We start from the raw sequence: 27898 nt of genomic DNA, 5'->3' as shown, positions 1-27898 counted from the left end.
AGCTATTCAGGCTTCCCAGGTGGCGCCAGTGTTAAGGAACTCACCTGCTGGGACTTCCTGGTGGTCCACGGGCTAAGACTCCATGCTCCCAATGCAGGGGGCCTGGGTTTGATTTCTGGTCAGGGAACTAGATCCTACATGCTGCAACTAAGGATTCACATGCTTCAACAAAAATTGCAGCCAAATAAATTTAAAAAAGAAAACTCACCTGCTAATGCAGGCGATATAAAGACCTGCATATAAAGGTCGATATAAATCAACCCAAGGATCAAACCGTGGGTTCATGAAGATCCCTTGGAGGAGGTCATGGCAACCTACTCCAGTATTCTTGCCCAGAGAATCCCACAGACAGAGGAGCCTGGCTGGCTATAGTCCGTGGGGTCTCCAAGAGTCGGACACGACTCAGTGACTAACACACATGACGGGTCCTCAGTGCTGTGCATGGGGGGTAGGGTGGAATTTATCCTTGGGAGCAGTCTGTTATCGGTTTTGCTTCATAGGATTAGTTTGGTATTTTAGAAAGATCGTTCTGGGACCAGAATAGAGGATGAATTAGAGACAGTGAAACCAGCTGAGGGGTTACTGCAATGTGCCAGGTGAAGGAGGGTGAGTGTGTGAACTGAGAACATGGAGCTGGATGTGCACAAGTCAAAGGAGAAGAGGGGTCTGGATGAAGAGACCTAGGAGGAAGACTCAGAACCTGAAAACCAATGGATATGGAGGTGAAGGGGAGCTGGTAGACACTCCTTCCTGGCCTTCTCATCTCCTAATTCTTTTAAAAAATATTTATTTATTTGGCTGCCCTGGGTCTTAGTTGCAGCACACAAGGTCTGTAGTTGCAGTATGTGGGACTGAATTCTCTGGCCAGTGATTGAACCTGGGCCCCAGGCCTGGGAGCAGAGTCTTAGCCCCTAGACAACCAGGGAAGTCCGTAAGATTTTTCTTTCTAAGCAGGAACTCTGTATCTCTTGCCAACTCTGGCCATGTAACTGGGGCTCAATTAAAGTTTTCTTTTTGTTCTAAATTTATTTCAATTAAAATTTTGAAGAAATCCTTCATTTTTTTAATCCACTACACAATCCTAAGCAATTTCTGTTCATGTTTTGACTACCAAATTTTTAATGCTTTTTTTCCCTTTAAAGCATGATTTCAACTAATAAAATAGTTCTTATTACTCACCCGGTCATTCAAAAGCTGATGGTTTAGGGGTGTCCAGGTACTCATCTTTGTCTGCATTTTGGGACCATCTGTGTTTTTTGGAGGTGCAAATGCCATCATGAAACAACTGGATATTCTTCTGTAAGAAAAACTACACCTGCAGAAGAAATGAATCATATGATCTTCAGAATACTAAAAATACTAATACCATATAATCTTTTTTAGTACACTGGGACAGGGACGAGGGGGAGAGTAACATTTACTGGGAGCATTTTCTATGTCAGGCACTTAACAGGTTTGCTCAATTAAAACCCATAACAATACGGTAAAGTGGTGGGTTTTAGATTATTTTACAGATGAAGAAAATGAGGCTCACTGAAGTTACACGCTTTGCCCAGAGTTATACAGACAGTAGGTGGTGAAACAGGGAATCAGACCCAGGTCTGTTGAACTCTGTTTGATTTTCATTGGATCAAGGGGGAAAAATCAGAATCACTCTTAGCTAAGAACATACCATATTGGTCAGAGAGGAGTATTAATAAAATCACAGTGCAATCTGAACTACTCCATCTTTGTCCCTTGTGACCTCCTTCTTCCTCTCTTACCTTTCTGACATCTAGCTAACAAGGGCTCTAGCTTGCTACCATATTTAAGAAGTAGAATGGTACAATGGACAAGGCCAAGAATTTACATATGGACAGATTTGGGTTTATTGGGGAAAATACACTGGTTTTCAATGCCCAGTATTGTATATATCTGCCTTCATTTTTGTGGTCTCACGGCATGTGGGATCTTAGTTCCTCAATCAGAGATGGAACTCACATCCCTTGTATTGAAAACATTGAGTCTTAACCATGACTGTTGCTGTTCAGTCACTAAGTTGTGTCCAGCTCTTTGCAACTCCATGGACTGAAGTACACCAGGCTTCCCTGTCTTTCACTATCTCCCAGAGTTTGCTCAAACTCATGTCCATTGAGTTGGTGATACCATCCAACCATCTCATCCTCTCTTGCCTCCCTTCTCCTCTCGCCCTCAGTCTTTCCCAGCATCAAGGTCTTTTCCAAGGAGTCAGCTCTTCACATCAGGTGGCCAAAGTATTGGAGCTTCAGCTGCAGCATCAGTCCTTCCAATAAATATTCAGGGTTGATTTCCTTTAGGATTGACTCATTTGATCTCCATGCTGTCCAAGGGAGTCTCAAAGGTCTCCAGTACCACAATTAAAAAGCATCAATTTTTCAATGCTCAACCTTATGATCCAATTCTAACCACTGGACAGCCAGGGAAGTCCCTATGTCTGCCTTCATTAGATTAAAGCACTCTAATTTCCATGAAGGATTACTTTTCCCTCAGTGTTTAGGGTCTGCTGGGTTGGTTAATCAAGGTGGCCTCCCCTTGCCCAGTCATGAGACTAAGCTAGGCCAGGTAACTGATGCTGGCTTAGCCTTGCTTTACAGCCACGGTGATCATTCAAAGTACCGTAGATGCTCTGAGTAGTAGACTGTTAAGCTGTTCTTAGACTCCTCTTGTAGGGGCTTCCTACAAGTGGCCAAAGTATTGGAGCTTCAGCTTCAGTATCAGTCCCTCCAATGAATATTCAGGACTGATTTCCTTTAGGATTGACTTGGACAGGCACACACTGCTATATTTAAAGTGGATAACCTACAGGAACCCACGATACAGCACAGGGAACCGTGCTCAATGGCAGTCTGCCTGGAGGGGAGTCTGGGGGAGAATGGACACATGTATATGTATGGGTGAGACCCTTCATTGTTTATGTGAAACGACCACAACACTGTTAATTGGTTATACTCCAATACAAAATTAAAAGTTAAAAAAAAATACCATTACCATAGACTTTCTTAGAACTTCTTGTTATTTACAGAGTTCTTCAAAGCCTGTCCTTGAAGGGGGCCCAACAAAATATTTTAAGGTGAAAAATACTGAAAGCAGATGGATGGCATTTTCACTATATATCTTCAGTGTTTCTGTTTTTTGTGCCTTCTTCCTCTCTGAAGGTATGTTTCACATCCAAAGCAGTGGTGCTGAGTTGGGGACTGCACAGGATTTGTCTGCCGACCCAGGGCTCCAAAAATTATAGCAGCAAATATAAGACAACTTTTAAAAAATATTTATTTTTATTTATTTATCTGGCTGAGCCAGGTCTTCATTAGGGCATGTGGGATCTAGTTCCCTGACCAGGGATAGAACCCAGGACCTCTGGACCACCAGAGAATTCACTTGGACAATTTTTTGATCCCACATGCCACAACTAACCTGGCACAGCCAAACAAATAAATAAAAATAAATATTTTTTAAATTAAAAAAACCATTAGTTTTTGACTTACAGACAATTCCCCCAAATGCTAGATCTGAAATTTTGTGACTCTCACTTAACATGTAATATTCCCTCTCAGGCTTAAATCAGAGCTGAAGATAAAGCCAATGTTTTAAAACCTCAGGGTTTTAAACCATAGATAATATCTTCCTGCAGTTGCCTGCTGATACCATTCCACTGGAATAAGGGGGAATTAAGGAGGTTCAGATGAGCCCTCACATTCTTAGCTCCTAACAGCTAAGTTTCAAAGGTGTAAGAAATGATTTCATTACAGTATTATTAATTGGCTGCTATAAAAATACACATGAGCAGGCAAATACATAAAGCACGATCACTGAGTCTAGATCTGCACAGTTAAAAATCATATATTTCCTTTTTTATTGCTATTTATGCATGTTTGATCTTTCTTCTATTAAACGGATTGAAATTTTGTGTTTTTATTTTTTTTAATTTTATTTATTTGTTTAGGCTGAGCCACTCGGCTTGCAGAATCTTAGTTCCCCAACCAGGGATTGACCCTGGCCTTCAGCAATGAAACTACAGAGTCCTAACCACTGGACGGCCAGGGAATTCCTTAAACCAATTGTTTTTAATCTTTTATTTTTTTTTCAGGGCCATAAAACTCTTTCAGGATATGATGAAAACTGTGAGTCTTCTCCTTAAAAAATGCATATTAACATTACATTTTGCTTACACCAGGTTAAAAACTTCTGTTGTAAGCTGCTGCTGCTAAGTTGCTTCAGTCATGTCCGACTCTGAGCAACCGCATAGACAGCAACCCACCAAGCTCCTGCATCCCTGGGATTCTCCAGGCAAGAACGCTGGAGTGGGTTGTCATTTCCTTCTCCAATGTGTGAAAATGAAAAGTGAAAGTGAAGTCACTCAGTCGTGTGTAACTCTTTGAGAACCCATGGACTGCAGCCTATCAGGCTCCTACATCCATGGGAGTTTCCAGGCAAGAGTACTGGAGTGGGTTGCCATTGCCTTCTCCAGCTGTAAGCTTAGAAACTCTCTTTTCCCAGTTTGAGTAGAAAACAATCTGATTCTAAGCACGATTTCTGATTAGGACAAAGTAGCTTTTCCAGGGCCTCCCTGAGGTTTTGCATTGTTTTTTTTTTTTTTTTCTTCCTGGTTCTTCAGAGCTAGAAATTATTTGAAATAGGTTTTTTTCAAATCAACTTGAATAAAGTTTGGTTTTCAGGAGATGGGCCTGGCTGAGAAAAAGAGCCCTCCGGATAATAGTCTTATTGAAGCAGGCAAATGGAGGTATCCTGCCCTAGTTTTGGTCATTATCCTTTTACAGTTTTTTCCTCTGTCCTTTCTAGAAGACGGGCAGTGTGCCTATCTGCATGCCCACACTGGTTCACAGAATAGACCACTCAGACGCTTTCATACAACATACAAAAAAATAACAAGACAAAGCAAGTTGCCTTCCCTCCTTCTACATACAAACCTTGCTGTTGTTTTTTCATGACCTCTTTCCCCCTTAATGGCTGTCCTTGTATGTTCCCCTTTAATTTTTCTTTGGATAAAGGGGAAGAAAAAGGGCTTATGGCCCTTACCCCCAGTGTGTGCTTCTAGTGTCATGCTTAAAGGCAAGGATAGGTCCTCTGGTAAAGTTCCAGTGGTTACACACCTCCAATCCCATCTTCAAAGCCATTTTTCACACTGTTACCATTGCACAACTTCACTAAAGATCTATTAGGTCTGTATTAGAGCTATAAAGACAAGTCTTGACTATAATGGAGATTACAGTCTACCACAAGAGGGTTTTTTTAACAAATAAAAATGTATATATTTAAGGTGATGTTTTAATATATGTACACATTGTGGAATGCTTACCACAATCAAACTATGTAACATATCCATCACCTCCCATAGTTACTGTGTGTGTGTGTGCATGTATGGGTGTGTGTGCACGTGTGCGTGTGTGTGCATGTGTGTGCTTCTGTGTGTGTGATTACCCTTGAGATCTACTCTTCTAGAAAATTTCAAGTATTTAATATATTACTATTAACTATAGTCGCCATGATCCCTGGGCAGGAAGATCCCCTGGAGAAGGAAATGGCAACCCATTCCAGTATTCTTGCCTGGAGAATCCCATGGACAGAGGAACCTGGTGGGCTATAGTCCATGGGGTTGCAAGAGTGGGACACAACTTAGCGACTAAACTACCACCACCATCACCACATAGTCACTCTGCTGTACATAAGGTCTCTAGAACTTATTCATTTTATAACTGAAGGTTTGTACCCTTTGATCCATATCTCCACATTTCCCTACTCTCCAGCTTTGGCTAACCACTACTCTACTCAGGGAAGTATTTTTTAAAAGGTCTGTTAGTCATTTTTCAGCTCGAAAACCTTCAGAGACTCGATAATGGCTACAGAATCCTTAGCACGCTAATCTAGGTACACCATGAATTTACCCACACCTACCTTTTCGGCTCATCTTCCTCTCTCTCCCTTCATGCTCTATCTGTACAGACACACTGAACTTCAGATCAGAGAATGTGGTACAAAAATTGGTGCGTCTTTGCTAATGTGGTTTTCTGAATGTGCTCACCTGAATCCTAATCTCAGTAGTACACAGTAGGTGCTCAATAAATACTTGTCTAAATCAGCCGAACGAATGAACACAATAGTGGAGGTGAGGTGGTTTAAGGATTAAAGCTAGTGGCAAAGAAGGTACAACTCAACATTAGGAACCGAGCATTGGGGTTAGACTCAGGATAATCGGGTTTTTATTTGGCATTTACAGAGCAGAACACGGTTTAATTTCTCCACTAACACACAGCTCACCCATTGTACACTGCAGTATTATCAGAGGAGGAAATAAGAGATTACCAGGAAATGATCAGGAAATAGGGTACGGTTAGATTTAAATATGAATTCATCTTATATTCAACTAGGTGGAAACAAAGAGAAACTATAAGACAATGCAAAGAGCTAGTGCTCTGATAGGCATAGAAATAATTATTTGTTGGTTGTTAATTTCATATATATGATGCATCTGGTAATTTAACTGACAACACAGAGCAAAATGTAATTCCCGGGGTCACTGCCAAGGCTCGTGAGAAGCCCAGGAGGACCTGAGAGAAGAGCTCTCAAAAGAGTCTCCATCTTTTTCATGCAGTGATCACTGCTCTCACCTCTTTAAGTCTTTCTCTTCAAGTCTTTCTCCTCAAGCCTCTAGCGCTGGTGTTGCCATAGCTCCTGTTTCTGTGACTCCGTCTAGCACCGCCCCCTTCCCTTTCCGCTGGCATCCGGGGTCTCTTAGGCAACAATGTGTGGTCTCTTGATTGGCCGGGAGATCCTAGAGGGCTGGTTCCAAAATTGGGCACACGGACGAAATGGAAAAGTGTGAGCGCCGAGAGGGTGGGAAAGGCTGTCATCTCTCAATATAATGCTAGGACGAAGATGCAGCCAGTCCTGAAACAAACAGCATTAAATGCCCGCATTCAAGCCGTAAGTGTGTTCCAAATCAGGCCAACCTACTGAGTATGCCCAGTTACATCGTTCTGGTCACTCCAGGGTTCTGAAACGTCAACTCCATTTCTCCGGGTTTTTAGAGTGGCCAACAGGTAAAAGAAGGTTGCAGGAAAAACAATTCTGGAGAGGTTCAATGAAAGAATAGCACCTGCACACAGGAAGTGGAAGAACGTGGGAAAACTGCCCAACACACAAACTCAGCAATGCTTCAAGATGAATTTTAATTTATTGGATTAAGGAATTCAGGCCGACCAACAGATACACCAGGGAACCAGCAGATGGCATGCCTGAATAAGGATAACTCCAAATTTGGGAAATTTTACGATCTGGTTTAATTTAATTAATTAAATTTATGGAGCATCTACCATGTAATGAGAGGCAGAGTGAGAATACAAGAATAAAAAAAGAAATCTAATGAGGAGGATTTGAAAATGCAATGTAGAAGTAACTACTGTGATAGAACTATAAACTAATGCTGGAGAAAAACAACATTTCGAAAGGGACCTCTGCGAAGTGTAAAACAGTTCTTATGGGCAGCAGCTAACCAAATATAAAAAAAGAAGACATTTCTCATTATCTCATGTTTCCTAAAATAAAAATGTACTCTCTTCCAAGGTAAATAAATGTAAACCCCATGTTTAAATTGTTTCATTGTTTTGAAATAGGCAGCATTCGTATATCTCCCATTTAAAAAGAAAATGAAAAGTAAAGCTCACAGAGGTCGCTGCTTTCTTTCGAGTTGACAAAGGATCAGTAAGTGGCCAAATTGAAATCAGAACTAATGTTGTCTGAATTCCAGCCTAGTGGTTTTATGTATGGTTGTATGTTTTATGATCAGGTTGTATGTAAGATGAATAAACAAAGACTTTTGCAGGGGTGGAGGCCTGGGGGAGGTAAGTAGATGTAATATTAAATTACCATGTATTACCAGTTAACATTGATGGTTTCAAAACGGGTTCATCCAGAAAGAGACCAGTTTTAACAACTCAGTGGGAGAGTGTTGGGTCTCAGTGAAGTTCCTGCTCATTAAAGACTTTCTATTGGTGGTTATAACATTGAATGAAAGAAAGATGGGGTTAAAGAGAGCCTGACACTTTATCCCTGTTAGATCTGAATATTTTTATCCCTGAAAATAAGGTCCCTTTCATTGATCCTCTCAACTTGCATCCTCTGGACCTCTCCTTGTTCAGCCCTTCATCAGTCTGACTGCTGATGCCCCAAATCTGAACAACACCATTCACATTGTGTTCACAGTGAGCACATTGGCTCAGTGTACTTGAAAATTTAACATTGCTTTTATTTAAAATTTTAAAAAATTCCTTTAAAAAATATTTACCTATTTGGCTGCACTGGATCTTAGTTGCAGCACAGAGGATCTTTGATCTTTAGTTGTAGTATATGGGATCTAATTCCCAGTTATTCTTCAGTTGCTAAGTCGTGTTTGACTCTGCAACCCCATGAACTGCAGCATGCCAGGCTTCCCTGTCTTTCACTAGTTCCCAGACCAGGGATTAAACCTAGGTCCTCTGCATTGGGAGGGTGGAATCTTAGTTACTGGACCACCAGGGAAGTCCCTCAACATTATTTTTAAAGGAAACATTTCAACCATAAAGAAACATTTACAGACTTGCCTAAGAAACACCCTTTTCTCCCTGCAGAGATTTTTAAAAATGTTAACATTTTGCTTCCTGTGTGTGATTAACAGTTGAAGCCTCTTTTACATGCTGCCCAGATCTCATTTTCCACCCTGCCTGCCTAGAGGCATCCACTGTCATGAAATTAGTGTGCTGCCCACTTGTCCACTTTTTATCCTTATTATATATACGTTTGGCCTCATAAACAGTGTGACTGTTTTAAAGAGCTATCATAATTTACGTACTTTGTAGTTTGCTTCTTTCAGTCAGTGGTCTATTTCTGAGATGTGATCATGTTGATACATTCAGTGATAATTTCTACATCATTCCCACCTCCCACTAGGAGCCAAGATATGTTCTATGCCTGACAGTTTTCACAAGACCATGTGTAAATTGCATAAAAATGTGACAGCAGCACATCTCTAGAGGATCTGAAGGTACAAGGGATCTAGAAGTACCTGAAGCAGGTCCACAATGATTTTCATAAATGCTCTTAGATGCTTCACTCACCCTTAGTAGAGTCAGTGTTGGCTCCACAGGACACAATGACTTGATAAGAATCAGCTTAAGGATCAACATTACTTTTTTTAAAAAAAGTATTACTTCATTAGTATTTATTAATGAATTGAAAATATCATTTCATATCTCTTTTACGATGCATTTCCCATAGCTCATCTTCTGATGTTAAACTATATTTATGACTGTCTAAGCTCAGTATTTATTATCATTTAACTAAAGAGCCTCTTGATGAAAGTGAAAGAGGAGAGTGAAAAAGTTGGCTTAAAGCTCAACATTCAGAAAATGAAGATCATGGCATCCGGTCCCATGACTCCATGGCAAATAGATGGGGAAACAATGGCTTACTTTACTTTCTGGGCTCCAAAATCACTGCAGATGGTGATTGCAGCCATGAAATTAAAAGACGCTTACTCCTTGGAAGCAAAGTTATGATCAACCTAGACAGCATATTACAAATCAGAGACATTACTTTGCCAACAAAGGTTCATCTAGTCAAGGCTATGATTTTTCCAGTGGTCATGTATGAACGTGAGAGTTGGACTATAAAGAAAGCTGAGCACCGAAGAATTGATGCTTTTGAACTGTGGTGTTAGAGAAGACTCTTGAGAGTCCCTTGGACTGCAAGGAGATCCAACCAGTTCATCCTAAAGGAGATCAGTCCTAGGTGTTCATTGGAAGGACTGATGATGAAGCGGAAACTCCAATACTTTGGCCACCTGATGTGAAGAGCTGACTCATTTGAAAAGACCCTGATGCTGGGAAAGATTGAGGGCAAGAGGAGAAGGGGATGACAGAGGATGAGATGGTTGGATGGCATCACAGACTCGATGGACATGGGTTTGGGTAAACTCCGGGAGTTGGTGATGGACAGGGAGGCCTGGAGTGCTGCGGTTCACGGGGTCGCAAAGAGTCGGACAGGACTGAGCGACTGAACTGAACTGAACTGAGGGAGCACCTTTAAAAAAGATTGTTTCACTGGTGGTCAAACAGTAAAGAATCTGCCTGCAATGCAGGAGACCTGGGTTCCATCCCTGGGTCGGGAAGATCCTCTGGAGAAGGGAATGGCAATACACTCCAGTATTCTTGCCTGGAGAAGTCCATGGACAGAGGAGCCTAGTGGGCTACAGTCCATTCGATCGCAAAAAGACAGGACTGAGGAACTAACACTTCCACTTTTCTTTGTATAAAATAGTTGCCTATAATTAAAGAGGCCACAGAGATGTGTCCCAAGGGTTTGGACAAACCACAGATTATAAAGCTGTTTTTGGTCAGTCTCCTAACATGGGGGTGGCAAAGATGCAGACAGAAAATTGTATTCAAATATACTATCTTAACCAAGTGTATAGTTGAATAACGTTAAGTACAGTCATACTATTCTACAAGATCAAAGTATTTAAGTCCTTGTGCTACCAGAGAACAAAATGGTGCCTGTGAAGTCTAGGTTGAAAAGGGAGGAAAAGGAGGAAGGTAGATAAAATGATGGAGGCAAAGATAACAGCTTTGGCTTGGAATGAATGAATCCAGATTCAGCCCTTAAAACGCTGCCTGGCTTTGGCTAAGTCTTTTTAACCTTTCGGGGCCGCTCTTTTCCGCGTCTGAATAATGAGAGGTTAGGTTTAGATGACTTCTAATGAATCTTTAAGTTCTGAAATAGCTTATGTAGAAAAAAATAAAATAAAATCACATATGAAGAAAAAGAAGAAACATTTCCCAAAGAACAGAAGATGGGGAATGCCACCAATAACCTCAAGCCCCACCTGCTCACTAAAGTGGGTGTTGATAAAGAGGGTATCTGCTCTGCTGCTTCAGCCTGGAGCTCTGCAGTATGAAAGCTGACTACCTCCATCTGCACCCAGTACCACCCTCAGCACCCGCCTCTTAACCATCTCCAATCCCCGGGTCCCCAGGGGGCACGCTGGTTCTCGAAACAGGTTTTGGTGGTCTCGCAATAATAGCGTTCCAGGCTTGAGGGATGAGAGTCGCAGCACTGTCTCAGCAGGGAAGGGAAGGGAAGGAGAGCTTTGCAAAGGGGACTGAGGGCATTTAAGAAAAGCTTCCAGAGCGCGGAACGGCTCCGCGGGGGCCGGACAGGGCCAGGCATCAGCCTCGGCGCGACGTAAAGAACAACGAAACCCGCGGACGGGTATCCAGAAGGTGCGCTCAAAATGGGAGCGCTCGGCCGAGCGTGCGCAGCGCGCCTGCGCCGTACGTGCGCGCGCATCCCCCCTCCCGCCCCCGCCGGGCCGCGCGCCGCGGCGATCGCGAAAGCTCGCGGTCGCTCCGAGGCGCGCGCCGGCGGTCCTCGCTGGCTCCGTTTACCTGAGGGGCCCGCGGCCGTCCCCGGCCGGCGCCGCAGCCCCCCGGGAGCCGGTCCCCGAGGTGTGAGGTGAGCGCGGGTCGTGCAGGCCCCTTCCCGTCCGGCTCAGCGGGAAAAGGACTCGGGAGTGGGTACTGAGGCGGTGCCGCCGCGGCTGCCCGCTCCTCGGTCTAACCCTGTGGCGAAGAGCCACCAGCAGCCGCGGCACCTCCTCCTCAGGGATCGTTATTCTCGTCGCCGCCAAAACAAAAGCTTTGGGCGCCGCGCTGTGGAGGGGTGTCTCGGGGCTTTCTCGGGGTGGGCGGCGGGGCGCGGGGGAGCCCGAGTTTCGGGCTGGGGGCTGAGGCGGACCGATGCCCGCCGACTGGATTAACCCTCTCGGTCCCGAGCCCGCGCCGAGCAACCTGTTCGAGTGTGGCCCGCGCTCCCTCCGCGCCCCCCCCGGCCCAGCCCTGGGGCTCGGTCGGCGCCGCGGGGGCGTGTGGCGCTCCCGGGCCGCTGGGGGCTGTGGGTGGAGGACGCGGCCGCTGGCTGGGAGGACAATGCACCGAGCGCTGGGCGCGGGGGCGCGGGGGGCCGCCGGGACCCGCCTCGGGGCTTCCCGGGTCCCGGGCGGCGTCGCAGCATCTGGACTGCCTCCTGTTTCTACTCCTGAAAGTTGTCCCCTCTCCTCCCTCCCGTCAGTTTTGCAAAGTCTGCATATTCCTCCTCGAGGCTTCCCCCTCTGCCCTCTTGGACGCTCCGTGTGTTTGCCCTGGGGTACCGCGGAGAGGTTCATCCATAGCCTCTGAAATTAGGTGCTGTTAAACATTTCAAGACATTTTAGCATCTTCCTAGAGGCCGTTTTCAGAGTTAGGTGCCTTCCTCAATAAGAGAAAAAAGGATGTTCTTTCTTTCTTTTTTAAAAGAACAAAAGCATATGCCACTAATTTAGGCAGAGAAGTCAACTTGAAGTTGCAAAATATCTAGGAAGGAGGAAAAAAGGTCTGGTTTTTGGCCCAGAATAAATGAAAATTTGAATTTTGGTTCCCTTCTGGATGTAGGCAGACAGAGCAGCAGAGCAGACCAGCAGCTATAGAAATAAATGACTGCTCTAGGTTGGTCAAACAAAATCTTATTTTATGGAAGTAGTTTGGAGAGACCTGTAATGTTTATTTACGGCAATTGGGTTACTTGGTAAAGCCAAAACCGCAGGAGCAAGGAAACAAAGACTTGACAAGGAGGATGCTACCTCCCTCCCTCTTGAGCCTTCTTTTAGCCTTTAGTGGTGTGCTGACAGGCAAAGGGCTAGATAAACCCGTAGTTCTGTTATTAAGAACCATTTTCTCCTCAAGATAATGCTTTCCATCCGTACTTTTAAGCAAATCAATACCTTCTTTTTCCTCCAGAAGAAGAAGAAGAAAAAAAGTGTTTGAAGTACCAAACCACAACATAGAGGTAATAAGATAGGAAAGTGATGTAAAAGCTTAAGTGGGCAGGCTTGCAAGGATAGAGCTGAAAATAAAAGATAATTGAGATGCAATTCTTCTTACAGTGTTGCCTTTTATTTAGTGAAATAACAGGTTCCTCCTCTACCCTCCTCCCCCCAAGTGCTCTGAAACTGTCAGGAAAATAAGGTAATTAGTAAAGCCTACCGTCCTACCCTCTCTTTCCTCCTCCTCCTTTTTTCCCCCCCCCTCATCCACTAGTATTACCTGCCTCTACATCTCTCCTAGATCTACCAGTGCCCTATTAATAGAAGAAGAAAGGACTATAGGTTCTTTCATCCCTTTTTTCATCTTAGGTACTGTATTCCTCTGAGCATTATTTTGTGCTTTGAACATTTAGGTGGATTTTTCTAGAGAGATCCCCAGCCATGATTGAGATATTTGAAATAGGGAGGCTTGAGGTGAAGATAATAGTAAAGTGCACATTCTTTCTTTGTATAGCACAGTGTTGTGAGAGTGTCATCATTGGGCAAAGAGAGGGGGTTTTAAAGTCATGGTAAGTCCTATGTTGCCCACTTGACAGGAAAAAAATCTCTCTCCCCAACTTAAATTTCGTATGTGTTAGTAAAACTATGAGATGTCATACTGAAAACTTATTCAGAGAATGTTAGTTTGTTGATGTCAGACTGCTGTTGACTTTATTTTCTTAGGAGACGTGATAGGAAACAGTTCTTACTGCATCTTTACCTTCTTTCACAGGGAAGAGCAGTGTTGGCCTCAAGTATTTTTTAACCCCTAAATTTCTAGAGTTAGAGACATTTAAAGCTGCAGCTGCCCACAAAAAGAGCAGTAGTGCAAATGAAAAGCAAGACTTTGAAATATGCATGAGAGGAATTGTTCAGTATTGATTTGGGAGAAGAAGGGTCACAGAGTCTTGAGGAAAGAAGTGAAGGTTTTTAATAGTGGCTTTTCCAGAAGGTTAGGAATGAATGTTTGAAAAGTAACAACTCCTCTTTGACAAGAAAGCAATTTTAACTGACTGTTGCATCAGAAATGGTGAATCTATCTTTGAGTTACAATTTGTTATGCTGAGAACTAGCAACAGTGTTGGTGGATCCAAGGAATGGCTGTGAATGAAATTTAAGAAAAAACAACTAGGCTGGTAGGCCTAAAAAAAATCCTGGTCCCCGAAGTTTATCTCATTAAACTAATTTTGTAGTCAAAACATGCAGCCATCCTAAAGGGGGAAAATAAAATCAGGAGCTTGGTATTAGAGCATTTTCTGAACACATTTTAATGGAAAAGGGAAACCAGGCTGGAATTTCAACCTGATTTTTTTTTTTTTTTAAAGTCCAGACTCTGGCCATCTTTTAAATTTCCAGTTTTGTTTTTAGTTTTAAAAGATCTTCTGCTTCTGCTTTCTCTAGTCTTAAAAGTAATGTATAATTTGTAAGATGGACTGGATTTTAATGCCTACTATTCATTTTAATTTTGAACTTTAATGTATTTGTTTTTCCTGTATTTTTTTTTAAGCCCATTCACTCAGCACACTGGAAGATTAGATTATCTTTTGTAATCAGTAGATGACTAGACGGACTTTAAAAATTAGATAAAGTAGCAAAGTGATACCTTGAGAGTAGTAAGAATCTAGGCCCTATGAATTAAATATGGAGCTATATAAACTTTAGCAACCAGAAAACAGTATCCTGAGAATGAATTTATTTTTTAAATAAGATATGGAAAACAAAAGGCAAAACCCACATGAGTTTTAGGAAAAGGAATCTAGCACTTTGAGCAGTGATATGCTTTCAGTGTGTACTTTGCTCTCTAACAAGATAATAATTTCCTTGAGAGAAGCTTCAGAGGTAGTGATTGCTAATCCTTATAATGCAGTCTTGGAAAACAGTCTTGGAAAACTCTGAAAGAAGACAAAAGAATATCCTCCTGTTCCCACCGTAGCCAGTGTGTTTGAGGCAACCTTTAATTTCTGAATTGGAAACGCAAAATGTTAGGTACATTTACAGTGTGTCAAGATAAGTAAATCTAAGCTGAGAAAGATGAAAGGAAGCTTTCTGTACAGAAGGTGTGAATTGGAATAGAACTGCTAACATCTTTTGTTGCAGGGCCCTGCTGACAAGCCCCCAGGACCCACTTTTGTCATTGTCTATTCTGGGATTCTGCCTGCTTTCTTTCCTCCTCACAGTTGCCATCTCCTGCTTTTCCCACCTGAGTTCTTTGGGTCTGGCTTTGTAGCCAGCCTCTGAAGACAGTCTTTCCAAGATTGCATCCCCTTTATTGCTGTTCTTCAAGACAAATACTCAACTTGTTTTAGGGGCTTTTACTTTTTATCATCAAAAGAGAACTGGTAAATTGGGGAATATTAGATTCCTGATGTTACACATTGATAAAAATTAAAGTATAGGGTTAAATGTCTCTAGTCCTTTTTGTTTTCTGCTGAAATAATCATCAGGTCACTTAATCTGAAATTAGTTTCCCACATATCTTATATTGCTCTGTAAAGAAGTGAATGTCTCTTTTCTCAGGGTTAGGGCATGAAAAACTGTTGTCAGACCCCTCATTTTTTACTGTCATTGGCGCCCAAGACTGTTGCCTCCAGTTAATCCAGCAGTTCCCTTTATTCAGCTGAGATTCTGCAGATTCCTATAGTAAAATATGTAATATCAAAAAGAATGCAAAAAAAATCTTTTAACCTTTATGTAGTCAGTTGCTGTATTTTTTCAGTATTTCCTGGTTTCCTCAATCTTCTGTGTCCTGTTGTCTGAAACTTACAGCTTCTTCAAGGATGGTTCTCTTGGGAGAAAGGACTGTTGCTATCCATACTCATGTGATCCTGATTAGAAGCATTTATTTCATCATGTTATTGAAGAGCAATTTAGAATATATACCAAAAGTTTTTTTTTTAACTGTGCATAATATTTGATTCAGCTGAGAGGTGATCTGATTTTTTTTTCAGTTATTGAAAATCAATTTTTGACCCATTCTAAGTTTATCATCATTTTTTTGCTTTTCTTGCTACCTGTAGTAGGGCATTTTTGTGTCCCTTGGCTTGTTACTTTCAACAGCCGGTAAATCATTCATTCAACTAGTATTATTGTCAGCACACATTTATAGATTTAGCAGACTTAATTTTCCCATACACAAATAACATACAACAGATTTTAAAATAACATTTCAGCATTTATAATACTTTACTATTTTTATTTTGTTTTTGTTTTTGTTTTTTGACGACGCTGTGCAGCTTGTGGGACCTTAATTCTTTGACCAGGGATCAAACTCTAGCTCCCTGAAGTAGAAGTGGAGTCCTAGTCACTGGATTGCCAGGGAAGTCCCTATTGTATTTTTAAACAATTCAGGTAGTTTTATTCTGTTCCATGTATGTGTATTTTTGACAAAAGTGGGAGACTATATGCTGTTTTGTAAACCATTTAAAATTTTATTTTTCACTTATTGTATTGTTACTGTCTTTTCAAGTCAGTATATATAGATCCTGCTCATCATTTTTAGTGAGTGTGTTATGTGTTGGTTGTACCCTAGTTTAACCAATTCCTTATCGGTAGACTTGCAGATTGTCTCTGGGTTTTTATTTTATAAACAATATTGTACTAACATTTCAGTTATATATAATGTGTACTTGTGTTTACTTTCTTAATTGTAGAATAGGTTTGCTGAATCAAATTATATACATTTTAAGGGCTTTTGATGTCCATAGCTATTTTTTTGAGGTACCAACTAGTTTGCTTTTCCTCCAGTAGTATTTGAAAATAGAGAATTTCCTGGCAGTCTAGTGGTTAGACACTTCACTGCCCTGGCCCGGGTTCAGTTCTTGTTTGGGGAACTAAGATTCTGCAAGTGGTGTGGAACAGCCAAAAAAAAAAAAGTATTTCCAAGTGTTGAAATGTTGAATATATTCTTTTTTCTGCACCCTCTCCTATACTGTGTTCTGTTATTGTTAACTTTGCTCATCTGATTGGCAAAAATGTTATATATCATGTTTGTATGTTTTTATTAGTAAAGTTGAATATCTTTTCATGTTTGTTGGCCATTTGTATTTCTTTTGTAAATTTATGTCCTTTTACCATTTTTCTATTAAAGTAGTATTCTTTATCTGCTTTTTAAAAAATTCATTTTATATATTACTTTTGCTAAGCACATAATTATGTGCAAATATCCTATACTGTTTTAAATCATTCTATTTTAGGATAGCATTTCTCAAAATATGACTTATAGATCACTTGTAACAGTACTGAGGTAATCATCAGAATACATGTATATCATTCATTTTCCAGAGGTTCAGATTTCTTAGACCTATGGTTCTAAGATTCTATGAATGTGCTGCATATTAAAATTAGAGAACGTCTGATTTGGAAGAAATATAAATTCCTTAATATTTTTACTGTTTCTATTTTTCTTCTTGTCTCATGGCATTCTACTGTTTTTTCTTATTTATCTTAATAATCATAAACTACAGTCTTACTGTATTAAGGTTTTATCCTACCTCAGCCTAATATAATAATTTTACAAAAATGTTTTGATATATGGAAATTTGAATGTCAAAGTACATAAAGAAAAGCACTTTTGTAAGTTTGTGAGAAGCGTTGTTTGTAAATGAGGCAAAAGGAATAACTGAGAGAAAAAGAAGTAAAATAGGGTAGACAAAAGTATAAGGGGGTTTCTCATCTGGTTTAAAAAACTCAATGTTACTTTGTTTCTTCCTCAAGTTTTGTATGGTAATCTTCTTTGAACCATAAATTTGGAACCCGTACTGCCTGAAAAATAGTCTAAATGAAATTTTTATTGTTAGATACATATTCAGTAGGGAGCAATGTTCCCTTTAATTTTTTTTTAAGTTGCAAGCAGATGAACATGCTGCATAAGCAGCAAACTACAAAAATTGAACTTATATGGATGTTTTGATACTGTAGCCAAATAAAGCTTTCAGGGCTTATTTGACACATTTAATGATATGCATAATTGTTACCGTGCTGACTGTGTTTAATATCACTTTTCCATAGCCAGACATCACATTTCTGGGCCCAGCTTGAAGGAGGAAAAAATATGGCAGGCCAAGAAGCTTTAACAAATATTTCTGATTTAAAGATTTCAGTGTTACAGATTGCTTGTAACTTTGGTGTTCCTAATTCCTAAGGTTGTAGACTTTCCTTTTCCCTTCTCCTACTCAAGACCATATGATTGGGGAAGAAATTGGGAAGATTCAGCCATGGCTTTACTTTCTCCAAATAGTTTTTTTCTGCCCAGTAATTAAAGCTTGGGATGCAGAGGTCCCTGTCATTGGTAGTGAACAAAGGACAGTTTCTTTCTCTACTTTAGCCAAGCCGGTTCAAGTTCTCAAGGTCTAAGCTGTCATGGGCTCTAATATCTATTTGAGTTGTCCTGTTAACCTGGGTCTCTGAGAATTTCTGAACCTGACTTTCTCATGTTTTCCCAGCTGAGGTTGTGTACTTCAAACAGAAATATTTGACATGTGTGAAACGAAAACAAAGTAAAAGCAGACTTAACTTGATTACAAAACCAAATGGAAGTATGATAGTTTTAGAATATACTTTTTCCTACCAAACCTGCCTTCCACTCTACCTACTCTCCCAGCCCCAAAAGAGATGCATAGTTTTGTCCCTAGAAAAAAAGTGAAAGTGGAAGTGCATCCAACTCTCTGCAACCTCATGGACTGGAGCCTGCCAGGCTCCTCTGTCCCTGGAATTCTCCAGGCAAAGAATACTGGAGTGGGTTGCCATTTCCTCCTCCAGGGAATCTTCCCAACCCAGGGATCGAACCCATGTTTCCAGCATTGCAGGCAGATTCTTTACCGTCTGAGACACCAGGGAAGCCCCCAGGAAAGGCAGTGTCAAATCAGACTTTGAAACTTTGTAGAAACTCTTAACTGGAAATCATTCATATCCCACGCTGTAACTTTCTAGGGTTGTCTTTTCTCTGCAGCCTGACTGTGTGTAATGAAGCATTTGTTGGTCAAACGTTTTCTCTATCTATGTGCTAAATTTTTGTACTATCTAAAAGGATGAAGCATTGTTGGGAAAATGTCCTGATACTAGTTTTAGAATCTTCTGTTGGCCAGTTCAGTATTGGTTGATAGAAGTAAGTCTTTGTATCCACTGTCATTCAGTAATAATACTACCTAAAGTTTGATGTTGCTTTACCTTTTATAGAGTACATTATTTTATAATTCACTCATACATTTTTGATAGGGAGGTGCAATTTTTAGAAAGGAAAATTCTGAGGTCAGAGAAGTTAAGTGATTCACATAGTTGGGAAGAGGCTTCAATCCATATCTTTTGATTTCTTTATATTTTACACCTTTCACAGATACCATCTGCTGAATCATGTAATGATTAAAACATAATAAAATTTAAATAACTTGGTATTAAGTGTGGCAGATATTTAAATAAAATTTAGGACAACAGCTTGCAAGTTTTTCAAAGTGAATTAATTAGGTCCTATGACAAATGAAAAACTACCATTATAGATGGGAAATTAAACTATATGTTATATAAACAACTGAGGGGGGAAATAGTGCCTTTAAGTGCTATTTATGGATTCTCTGGTATATCTATAGCAAGAATGATAAGGTAGAAAAGCTATAGTATTTTTTTATGAAATACCCATGTATTTTATCTGTAAGGCAGTATTGTATCTCTCATCAAAGTTTGTAATTGTTGTTGTTAGCCACACGCCCGGCGTTTGGAATTTTAGTTCTCCACCAGGGAGTGCCCCTGTGCCCCAGCAGTGGATGTGTGCAGCTTTAATCACTGGACCACCAGAAAGTCCCAAAGGCAGTGTTTTACAATTTCTCTTTCTAGTAGTTGATTGTTAGTGTGTAGAAACGCAACTGATTTTTGTATACTGATTTTGTATCCTGCAGCTTTACTGAGCTAATCAAAGTTTTAATATCAAGCCTATAATATTTTAAGAGGAAATCGCTAATTTCTCCCATTTTTTAAAAAAATTATTTTTCAGATATTTCAATCAAAGGAAGAAATAGCTCTTCTCCTAAGATGGAATCTGTTGTTTGGGAATGTGGTTGATCAACTTGACACGTTGGCCAAATGGTACCCGATGTAATAAAATGAAAAGAAGAGGCAAGATGATGTCATTTTCCCATATTGTGAAACCAAAAACAAATGCCTTTTGTGAGACCAAGCTAACAAACCTCTGACGGTGCAAAGAGTATTTCTGTTTGAAGAACTTAACAGTAAGATAGAAGAAGTACTTTCAAGCTGAGACCTGCAGGTGTACAAAGATCTAAAATACATATTGAGTAGGCCTGATCATCTGAATCTCATTCAATCAAGAAAGCATGGCTATGAGTAGGATCGTCTTCTATCTGTGGCCCTTGACTATGTTTGTGGGCCATATAGGTGGGCACAGTTTGTTTTCTTGTGAGCCTATTACCTTGAGGATGTGCCAAGATTTGCCTTATAACACTACCTTCATGCCCAATCTTCTGAATCATTATGACCAACAGACGGCAGCTTTAGCAATGGAGGTAAGACTTCATCTATTATTTGGCATGTCATAGAAAATTACTCTTGTATTGCCCTTTTAATCAGTCTAATGAATGTCTCTGATAAACAATACGAAAAACATGTACATTAAAAAGTTACGTATTTAGGTTCAGACTCTGATAGATTAAAGATTTCATGTTTGGGGAATGTTACTTATCTTAGTTTTCAGATATTATTCTTTTATGAAGAAATTTGAAACATTGAAACTGGGGAAGTAATAGCCTTTCAGAAGTTTAAATTGTTCAACTTATGGTTACATTTTTTCTGTTAATTGAAAATAAGACTTTAAAGAGCAGACTATAATAATAATATTCATAATTCATTAGTAAATATTGAAGGTAACATGATTTTGAAAATGGGTTCTTTGGTTCAGCCTTTAGGCTGATGGGTTTACAGTATTTACATTGTCTTAAATACTTAAGATGGTATCCTGGTCTTACTATCTTCACATCAATTTAAGAACAGTAACTCCCAAACAGTGATAAAGGTTTTGTTGTGTGCATTATCTGTTCCTGACCTTTTAGGACTTCATGAAAATCTGTTGCCTTACTTGAATTTTTCTAATGATAATTCTTTAGGCACTTTTTAATTATTTTACTTTAGAAGCTATGACAAATTAATGGATATAGTTGGTAATAGGTTTAAATAATTTTGTATGTGTTTTAATAATGGTTTTAGAATTGTGGACAAAGATATGTTTACCAGATAGGAATTAGGAGGCAGTTGGAGAAGGAAATGGCAACGCACTCCAGTATTCTTGCCTGGAGAATCCCATGGACGGAGGAGCCTGGTGGGCTGCAGTCCACGGGGTTGCAGAGTCGGACACGACTGAGTGACTTCACTTTACTTTCTAAACTGACAGTAAGATGTAAAAGCTTTGGAGTTGTATAAACTGCAGCAGCAGCTACCACTTTCTATCTGTATTACTTTGGGCAAGTTATTTGAACTTTCTTACCATTGTCACTTTGCTTGTAAAATAGAGTTAACATGTTGGAAGGTACAAAATGAAGCGTTTATAAAGTACTTGGCACAGTACTTTTGGAGTTAGTTCTCTTAAAGTGATAGTTTTTACCATTTTCCCATATTCTAATATTAATGTAGCTACATAGTACATAGACTTTACAGTTGTTTTTTTTTTTTTAATTTTAGTCTTTAATCCTTTGTTACAGTGCTTTCAGCAAATTGAATACTATGTGTTTTGGAATCTTCATTTTATAGTAAAATTCAAAGGTTTAGTACTTCCAAGTAAACTAACATAAATCTATCTGGGAAATTTTGTAGAAAGATTATTATTCATAGATTTTGAAACGTAGAGGGCAACTTGTATAGTCCAAATATTTGGAAATATTGTAGAGGTTGAATAAAATATTTCTGCTCTTCCACTGACTATACAAAGTCTAACTGGTAAGGAGAGATTTGGTATAGACTGTTAAATTGGGTATATGAAAATGGGTATTGGTTTAATATAGGAATTTGGTTCCAGGCATGGTAGTCCCTGTTGGGTATTAAAACTACCCAGTTCTCTCACCAAAAAAATGAAGAAGTAGGACTATCTTTGGTTCTGCTGTCATTTTAAGTCAGTATAACTCCTTTGGAAAGCAAATAGAGTTGTAAGAAATAAGTCATAAAGATTTATGTACTGATTTGGGTTTAACTTTTGCCTCTTTCATGTAGCAGCTTTCAGACTTTGAAATTAAGTCACCTAACATCTCTGTGATCTGGAGAAGGAAATGACAACCCACTCCAGTATTCTTGCCTGGAAAATCCCATGGACGGAGGAGCCCGGTAGGGTACAGTCTATGGGGTCGCAAAAAATCGGACATGACTGAGTGACTTCACTTCAACATCTCTGTGAAAATCATTTATGAAATGGCACTAATAACAAAAACACTTTGAATGGCTATTAGGATTAAATGAGAGATTTAAATAGCTAGTACAATGCATGATGCAGAATAGATGATCCACAAGTGTTAATGCTATTCCAGATTTCATTTCTAAGTGACCGTAGAGAAAGTACTAGAAAGACGATGTATTTGTTTCACATGAACTTGCATCTCTCATTGTGGGCTCCTGGGGCTTTCATAATGGTGGCATGGTGAGCTGCCTCTGTCCTCTCTTCAAACATGCCCATATAGGCTAGACATTTTGTTGGCAGTGAGACTGCATCTTTCTGAATTTCACTCATTCTAGGGAGAGCACCTAGATGAGTAAGAGAAAGCTCTAGTGATATGAAGTAATGTTGGGGATAGTTGGCTTGGTTGTTATATCAGGACAGTGATGTCACTGACAAAGTCTCCTGATAGTCTGAGAGTGTAAAGTTTCTGTAATAGTATAGGATATGGAAATTCAGCAATCAACACAACACACTGCACACTTGCAAATAGAAGTAAGGATTCTTAGATCCTTACAAGGACTTGTCTGCTGATGACACCCTCCTGTCTCTGATCCAGGAACTTTGGATCAGCTTGCCAGCTTTTAGCAGGAGAAAATAATTGGAACAGGTAACCCTAGCACATTTCATCCAAAGATGGGCTCGATAAAGGACAGAAATGGTATGGACCTAACAGAAGCAGAAAATATTGATGGCAAGAATACACAGAAGAACCGTACAAAAAAGATCTTCATGACCCAGATAATCACGATGGTGTGATCACTCACCTAGAGCCAGACATCCTGGAATGTGAAGTCAAGTGGGCCTTAGAAAGCATCACTACTAACAAAGCTAGTGGAGGTGATGGAATTCCATTGGAGCTATTTCAAATCCTGAAAGATGATGCTGTGAAAGTGCTGCACTCAATATACCAGCAAATTTGGAAAACTCAGCAGTGGCCACAGGCCTGGAAAAGGTCAGTTTTCATTCCAATCCCAAAGAAAGACAATGCCAAAGAATGCTCAAACTACCACACAATTGCACTCATCTCACATGCTAGTAAAGTAATGCTCAAAATTCTCCAAGCCAGGCTTCAGCAATACATGAACCATGAACTTCCAGATGTTCAAGCTGGTTTTAGGAAAGGCAGAAGAACCAGGGATCAAATTGCCAACATCTGCTGGATCATGGAAAAAGCAAGAGAGTTCCAGAAGAACATCTATTTCTACTTTATTGACTATGCCAAAGCCTTTGACTGTGTGGATCACAATAAACTGTGGAAAATTCTGAAAGAGATGGAAATACCAGACCACCTGACCTGCCTCTTGAGAAACCTATATGCAGATCAGGAAGCAACAGTTAGAACTGGACATGAAACGACAGACTGGTTCCAAATAGGAAAAGGAGTACGTCAAGGCTGTATATTGTCACCCTGCTTATTTAACTTATATGCAGAATACATGATGAGAAACGCTGGGCTGGAAGAAGCACAAGCTGGAATCAAGATTGCCAGGAGAAATATCAATAACCTCAGATATGCAGATGACACCGCCCTTTTGGCAGAAAGTGAAGAGGAACTGAAGACCCTCTTGATGAAAGTGAAAGAGGAGAGTGAGAGAGTTGGCTTAAAGCTCAACATTCAGAAAACAAAGATCATGAAGATCATGGCATCCGGTCCCGTCACTTCATGGGAAATAGATGGGGAAACAGTGGAAACAGTGTCAGACTTTATTTTTTTGGGGTCCAAAATCACTGCAGATGGTGACTGCAGCCACGAAATTAAAAGACACTTACTCCTTTGAAGGAAAGTTATGTCCAACCTAGATAGCATATTCAAAAGCAGAGACATTACTTTGCCAACAAAGGTTCGTCTAGTCAAGGCTATGGTTTTACAGTGGTCATGTATGGATGTGAGAGTTGGACTGTGAAGAAAGCTGAGCGCCGAAGAATTGATGCTTTTGAACTGTGGTGTTGGAGAAGACTCTTGAGAGTCCCTTGGACTGCAAGGAGATCCAACCAGTCCATTCTAAAGGAGATCAGTCCTGGGTGTTCATTGGAAGGACTGATGCTGAGGCTGAAACTCCAATACTTTGGCCACCTCATGCGAAGAGTTGACTCATTGGAAAAGACCCTGATGCTGGGAGGGATTGGGGGCAGGAGGAGAAGGGGACGACAGAAGATGAGATGGCTGGATGGCATCACCGACCTGATGGACATGAGTTTGGGCGAACCCCAGGAGTTGGTGATGGACAGGGAGGTCTGGCGTGCTGCAGTTCATGGGGTCGCAAAGAGTCGGACACGACTGAGCAACTGAACTGAACTGAACTTTAGCACATTCTTGAGTGTTCTTTGTGGGACTGGATGAGTTGTAAGACATTTCCTAGGTATAGTATGTTTCAGCATACCCAGGCTTCAAGCCTGCCTCGGGTTCATTCCTGTACTGATGTTTGGTGAAATCAAAATGAGTGCTTTGAATGAAATAATATATGATATTGAGCTAAGGATGCCAGGAGAGAAATTGCAGAATTTGGGGTATTTCTGATTTGCTTATTATTGTTCACAGTCAACAAGTTGGGTGTTCTTTCATTGTGTATAGAGAATTCTTCCTCAATACTTCCATTGAAATTGGAACATGTTCAAATAAATGGGGTGAATGTCCATTTATTAGATCCTCGTTAGTATGTTTATTTCTCTTACTTTACAAAAGGTGCGTTTATACACAAACACACACATTAAATTTTTCTTAAGTTCTTAACTTGATGTCTGTCTTTTCCTCAAATATTGTGGTTTTTGATAGAAAAAAAATTGCTCATTCCTGAGTTTCCCACACCATTTTGAACTGTCTAAATTGCCAAGTAAATTTTTAGGAGCTGTCCAACATGGACAACAAATTGTCAGTAACTATTTTTAGAAACCTACATGTTACCAGGTATTTATGACTTTATTGGTAATGAAAGAGATCTGAGCAGTTTTTTTTTTCTATATTGAATAATTAAGCCCCGTTGAATAGGACAGGTACAGTTTATTGGAAGAAGCACTAAAACAGGAATAGAAGGCTTGTATTCTGTCACTGCCTTGTCTTGTGACTCCCTTGTGTCCGTTTCTTCTAGAAAGTATTTTCCCTGTCCCTTTTACAAAGTTTTTGTTAAGATCAAATGGTACAATTTATGTGTATTTTAAAGAACTTTAAAAAGGTAAAATGCTCTTCAAATACAGAGCATCATTCTTTGCTGCCTGTCAGTCTGTTTAATTTTAGTTAGATTGTGGAATAAGCAGTCTTTAATTTCTTTGGGAGGTTGATTGCTTTTTTTTTTTTAACTAAACCTGTATAGGATAATCAGAGGAAAAAGCATCTGGAAAGGTTTCTACTTGCCTCCATTTCCTGTTTTCTTTTGTAATTCTCATTAAAGATTTTCTTACAGCATGAGAAACTGGCAGGTGCATAGATCCTAGTGGAAACAGAGATCTTCAAAGCCTGAACGTTTTTGGTATCCTTTATGGCTCATTAAGAACAAAGCATGTTTGAACTAGTTTCCCAGTTATCCAAGCTCAAATTTTAGCCTTTTCTCCCTGCAACTTTTTATTATGGAAGATTTCAATTATGTGGACATACATGGAACGCCATATACCCATCATCCAGCTGCAAAAATTATCAGCTTATACTAGTCTTGTTTCATTTATGACTGCACACCCAGCTGGGTTACTTTGAAGCAAATGCCACACACCATAATTTCATCCATAAATATTTCCATATATATCTCTATAAAGTAAGGACTCTTTCAAAATATGTAAACATATCACTTGCTCAGTATTTTCAAATATATGCTCGAATATATTTTCAAATATATGTTCAAATATATTTTCAAATATATGTTTCATATTAATGTTCAAATTACCCTTGTGCTGTTCTTAGTCTCTCAGTCATGTCCAACTCTTTGCGACTCCATGGACTGTAGCCCACCAGGCTCTTCTGTCCATGGGATTCTCTAGGCAGGAACACTGGAGTGGATTGCTATGCCCTCCTCCAGGGGATCTTCCCAACCCAGGGATTGAACCCAGGTCTCCCAAATTGCAGGCAGATTCTTTACCATCTGAGCCACCAGGGAAGCCCAAATTATGCTTAGACTTTCAGTTTTTTAATAGTTGGCTTTTCAAATCAGGGTTCATGCATTACTCAATTGATATGTCTCTTAATTTATAGTTTCTCCTTCTGTTTCCCCTCTTCCTTTTTTCTTGTAATATACTTGCCCTACAGATTTTCTCAAATTTTATTTTGCCGTTTGCATCCCTGTGGTGTTACTGACCATGGTCCTCTGTTTTTGTTTTGAAAGAATACTTCCAAGGCACTGTAACATCTGATTGTTACTGTGTATAATTTTAGCAGCCATCGATCATTCCCTAGGTCAAGAATTTTATGAGGGGTTTGTAAAATGGTGATATTCTGTCATTCTTCATTTCTCAGCTAGAATACTTTATAAACAGAAACTTCCTCATTTTGATTACTGGACTGTTGAGTTATCTTATGTTCAGTTTATATAAAAAGGACAGTAAATATGCAGCTGTTCTCCTTTGTTAGTTTTTAGGATAATAAATTGATTCACAAGAATCCTTCAAAAGTAACTAATGAGATCTTTCTTCTTTTAAATATCACTGTTCTCCTTTCAAGTATCATTATAAGCTCATGGATTTTTTCCATACTTTATGTGTTCCAGTCCATTGCAGTTACTATTTTGCTGTGGCTCAGTCTGTTCTGTCTTTGGTAGTGAGTGCCTCTTCAAGATAGCTCCTAAGTGTTTTTGATACTACCCTAGTGGTTTCTGATAGCTTCCTTGCTTTCTAGTATGATCCTACCTCATTTCATAAAATTCTGCCTCAGAACTTGAATTATCACTTTCTTTAGGGAGCACTGGTTCCTTTTAGTTGGAAAGAATTTTCACTGGTTTTCACAGACTGCTATCTGGGTGCTATGCTTATAGATACTAGGTTAGTAATTTATCAGATCAGATCAGTCGCTCAATCGTGTCCGACTGTTTTAGGTCTCTTCAAAGATGGAGCTAGGAAATACTTTTTTAAAAAAAGAAAGTTCAGCATGAGTTTATACTGATAACTTGTAGTTAAACAATATTAGAGAGTTTTTATTTAATATTTTCAAATTTTTGTTTCTTCTCATACTGAAACCTTATGATATACAGACATTACATAATTCCTGAATAATATCAGTATTACTACTAGCAGTATCATTACTGAAAGCACTGTAAGATTTTTTTGTATTTCTTTTTTTTTTTTTCTTTGTATTTCTTATGTCCTTAGGATGTATTTCCGGAGAAGGCAATGGCACCCCACTCCAGTACTCTTGCCTGGAAAATCCCATGGACGGAGGAGCCTGGTAGGCTGCAGTCCACGGGGTCTCGAAGAGTCAGGCATGACTGAGCGACTTCCCTTTCACTTTTCACTTTCATGCGTTGGAGAAGGAAATGGCAACCCACTCCAGTGTTCTTGCCTGGAGAATCCCAGGGGCGGGGGAGCCTGGTGGGCTTCCATCTAGGGGGTCACACAGAGTCGTACACGACTGAAGCGACTTAGCAGTAGGA

At 40.0% G+C, this 27898-nt stretch overlaps 2 protein-coding genes across 5 annotated transcripts in view; one reads left to right on the top strand and one right to left on the bottom strand.

Annotated features, from left to right (window-relative positions):
- FBXO16 (F-box protein 16) overlaps positions 1-6752 on the bottom strand; it is a 61681-nt gene extending 54929 nt beyond the window's left edge. For 2 of the 3 annotated variants that reach the window (XR_011568000.1, XM_070794415.1), the window contains exons 1-2: positions 6645-6752; positions 1180-1315 (exon numbers count right to left, since the gene is read on the bottom strand). Coding sequence is in view for 2 of the 3 variants with exons in the window: in XM_070794415.1 (XP_070650516.1) it covers positions 1180-1278 (99 nt within the window). In the remaining variant the exon portion in view is untranslated. The remainder of the gene's footprint in view (positions 1-1179; positions 1316-6644) is intronic. The other variant, XM_019965830.2, reaches the window with a different exon arrangement.
- A 4632-nt stretch (positions 6753-11384) lies between these two features.
- The window catches only part of FZD3 (frizzled class receptor 3), a 98073-nt gene continuing 81559 nt past the window's right edge, over positions 11385-27898 (top strand). For both annotated transcript variants that reach the window (XM_070794414.1, XM_070794413.1), the window contains exons 1-2: positions 11385-11523; positions 19890-20418. In XM_070794414.1, coding sequence (XP_070650515.1) covers positions 20230-20418 — 189 coding nt within the window. In that variant the 5' untranslated portion in view covers positions 11385-11523; positions 19890-20229. The remainder of the gene's footprint in view (positions 11524-19889; positions 20419-27898) is intronic.

This window comes from Bos indicus, chromosome 8 (genome assembly GCF_029378745.1).
Source record: "Bos indicus isolate NIAB-ARS_2022 breed Sahiwal x Tharparkar chromosome 8, NIAB-ARS_B.indTharparkar_mat_pri_1.0, whole genome shotgun sequence".
NCBI lineage: Eukaryota > Metazoa > Chordata > Mammalia > Artiodactyla > Bovidae > Bos > Bos indicus.
Note: the sequence above shows the minus strand (reverse complement) of the source record. Positions and strands in the feature narration are given on the sequence as shown.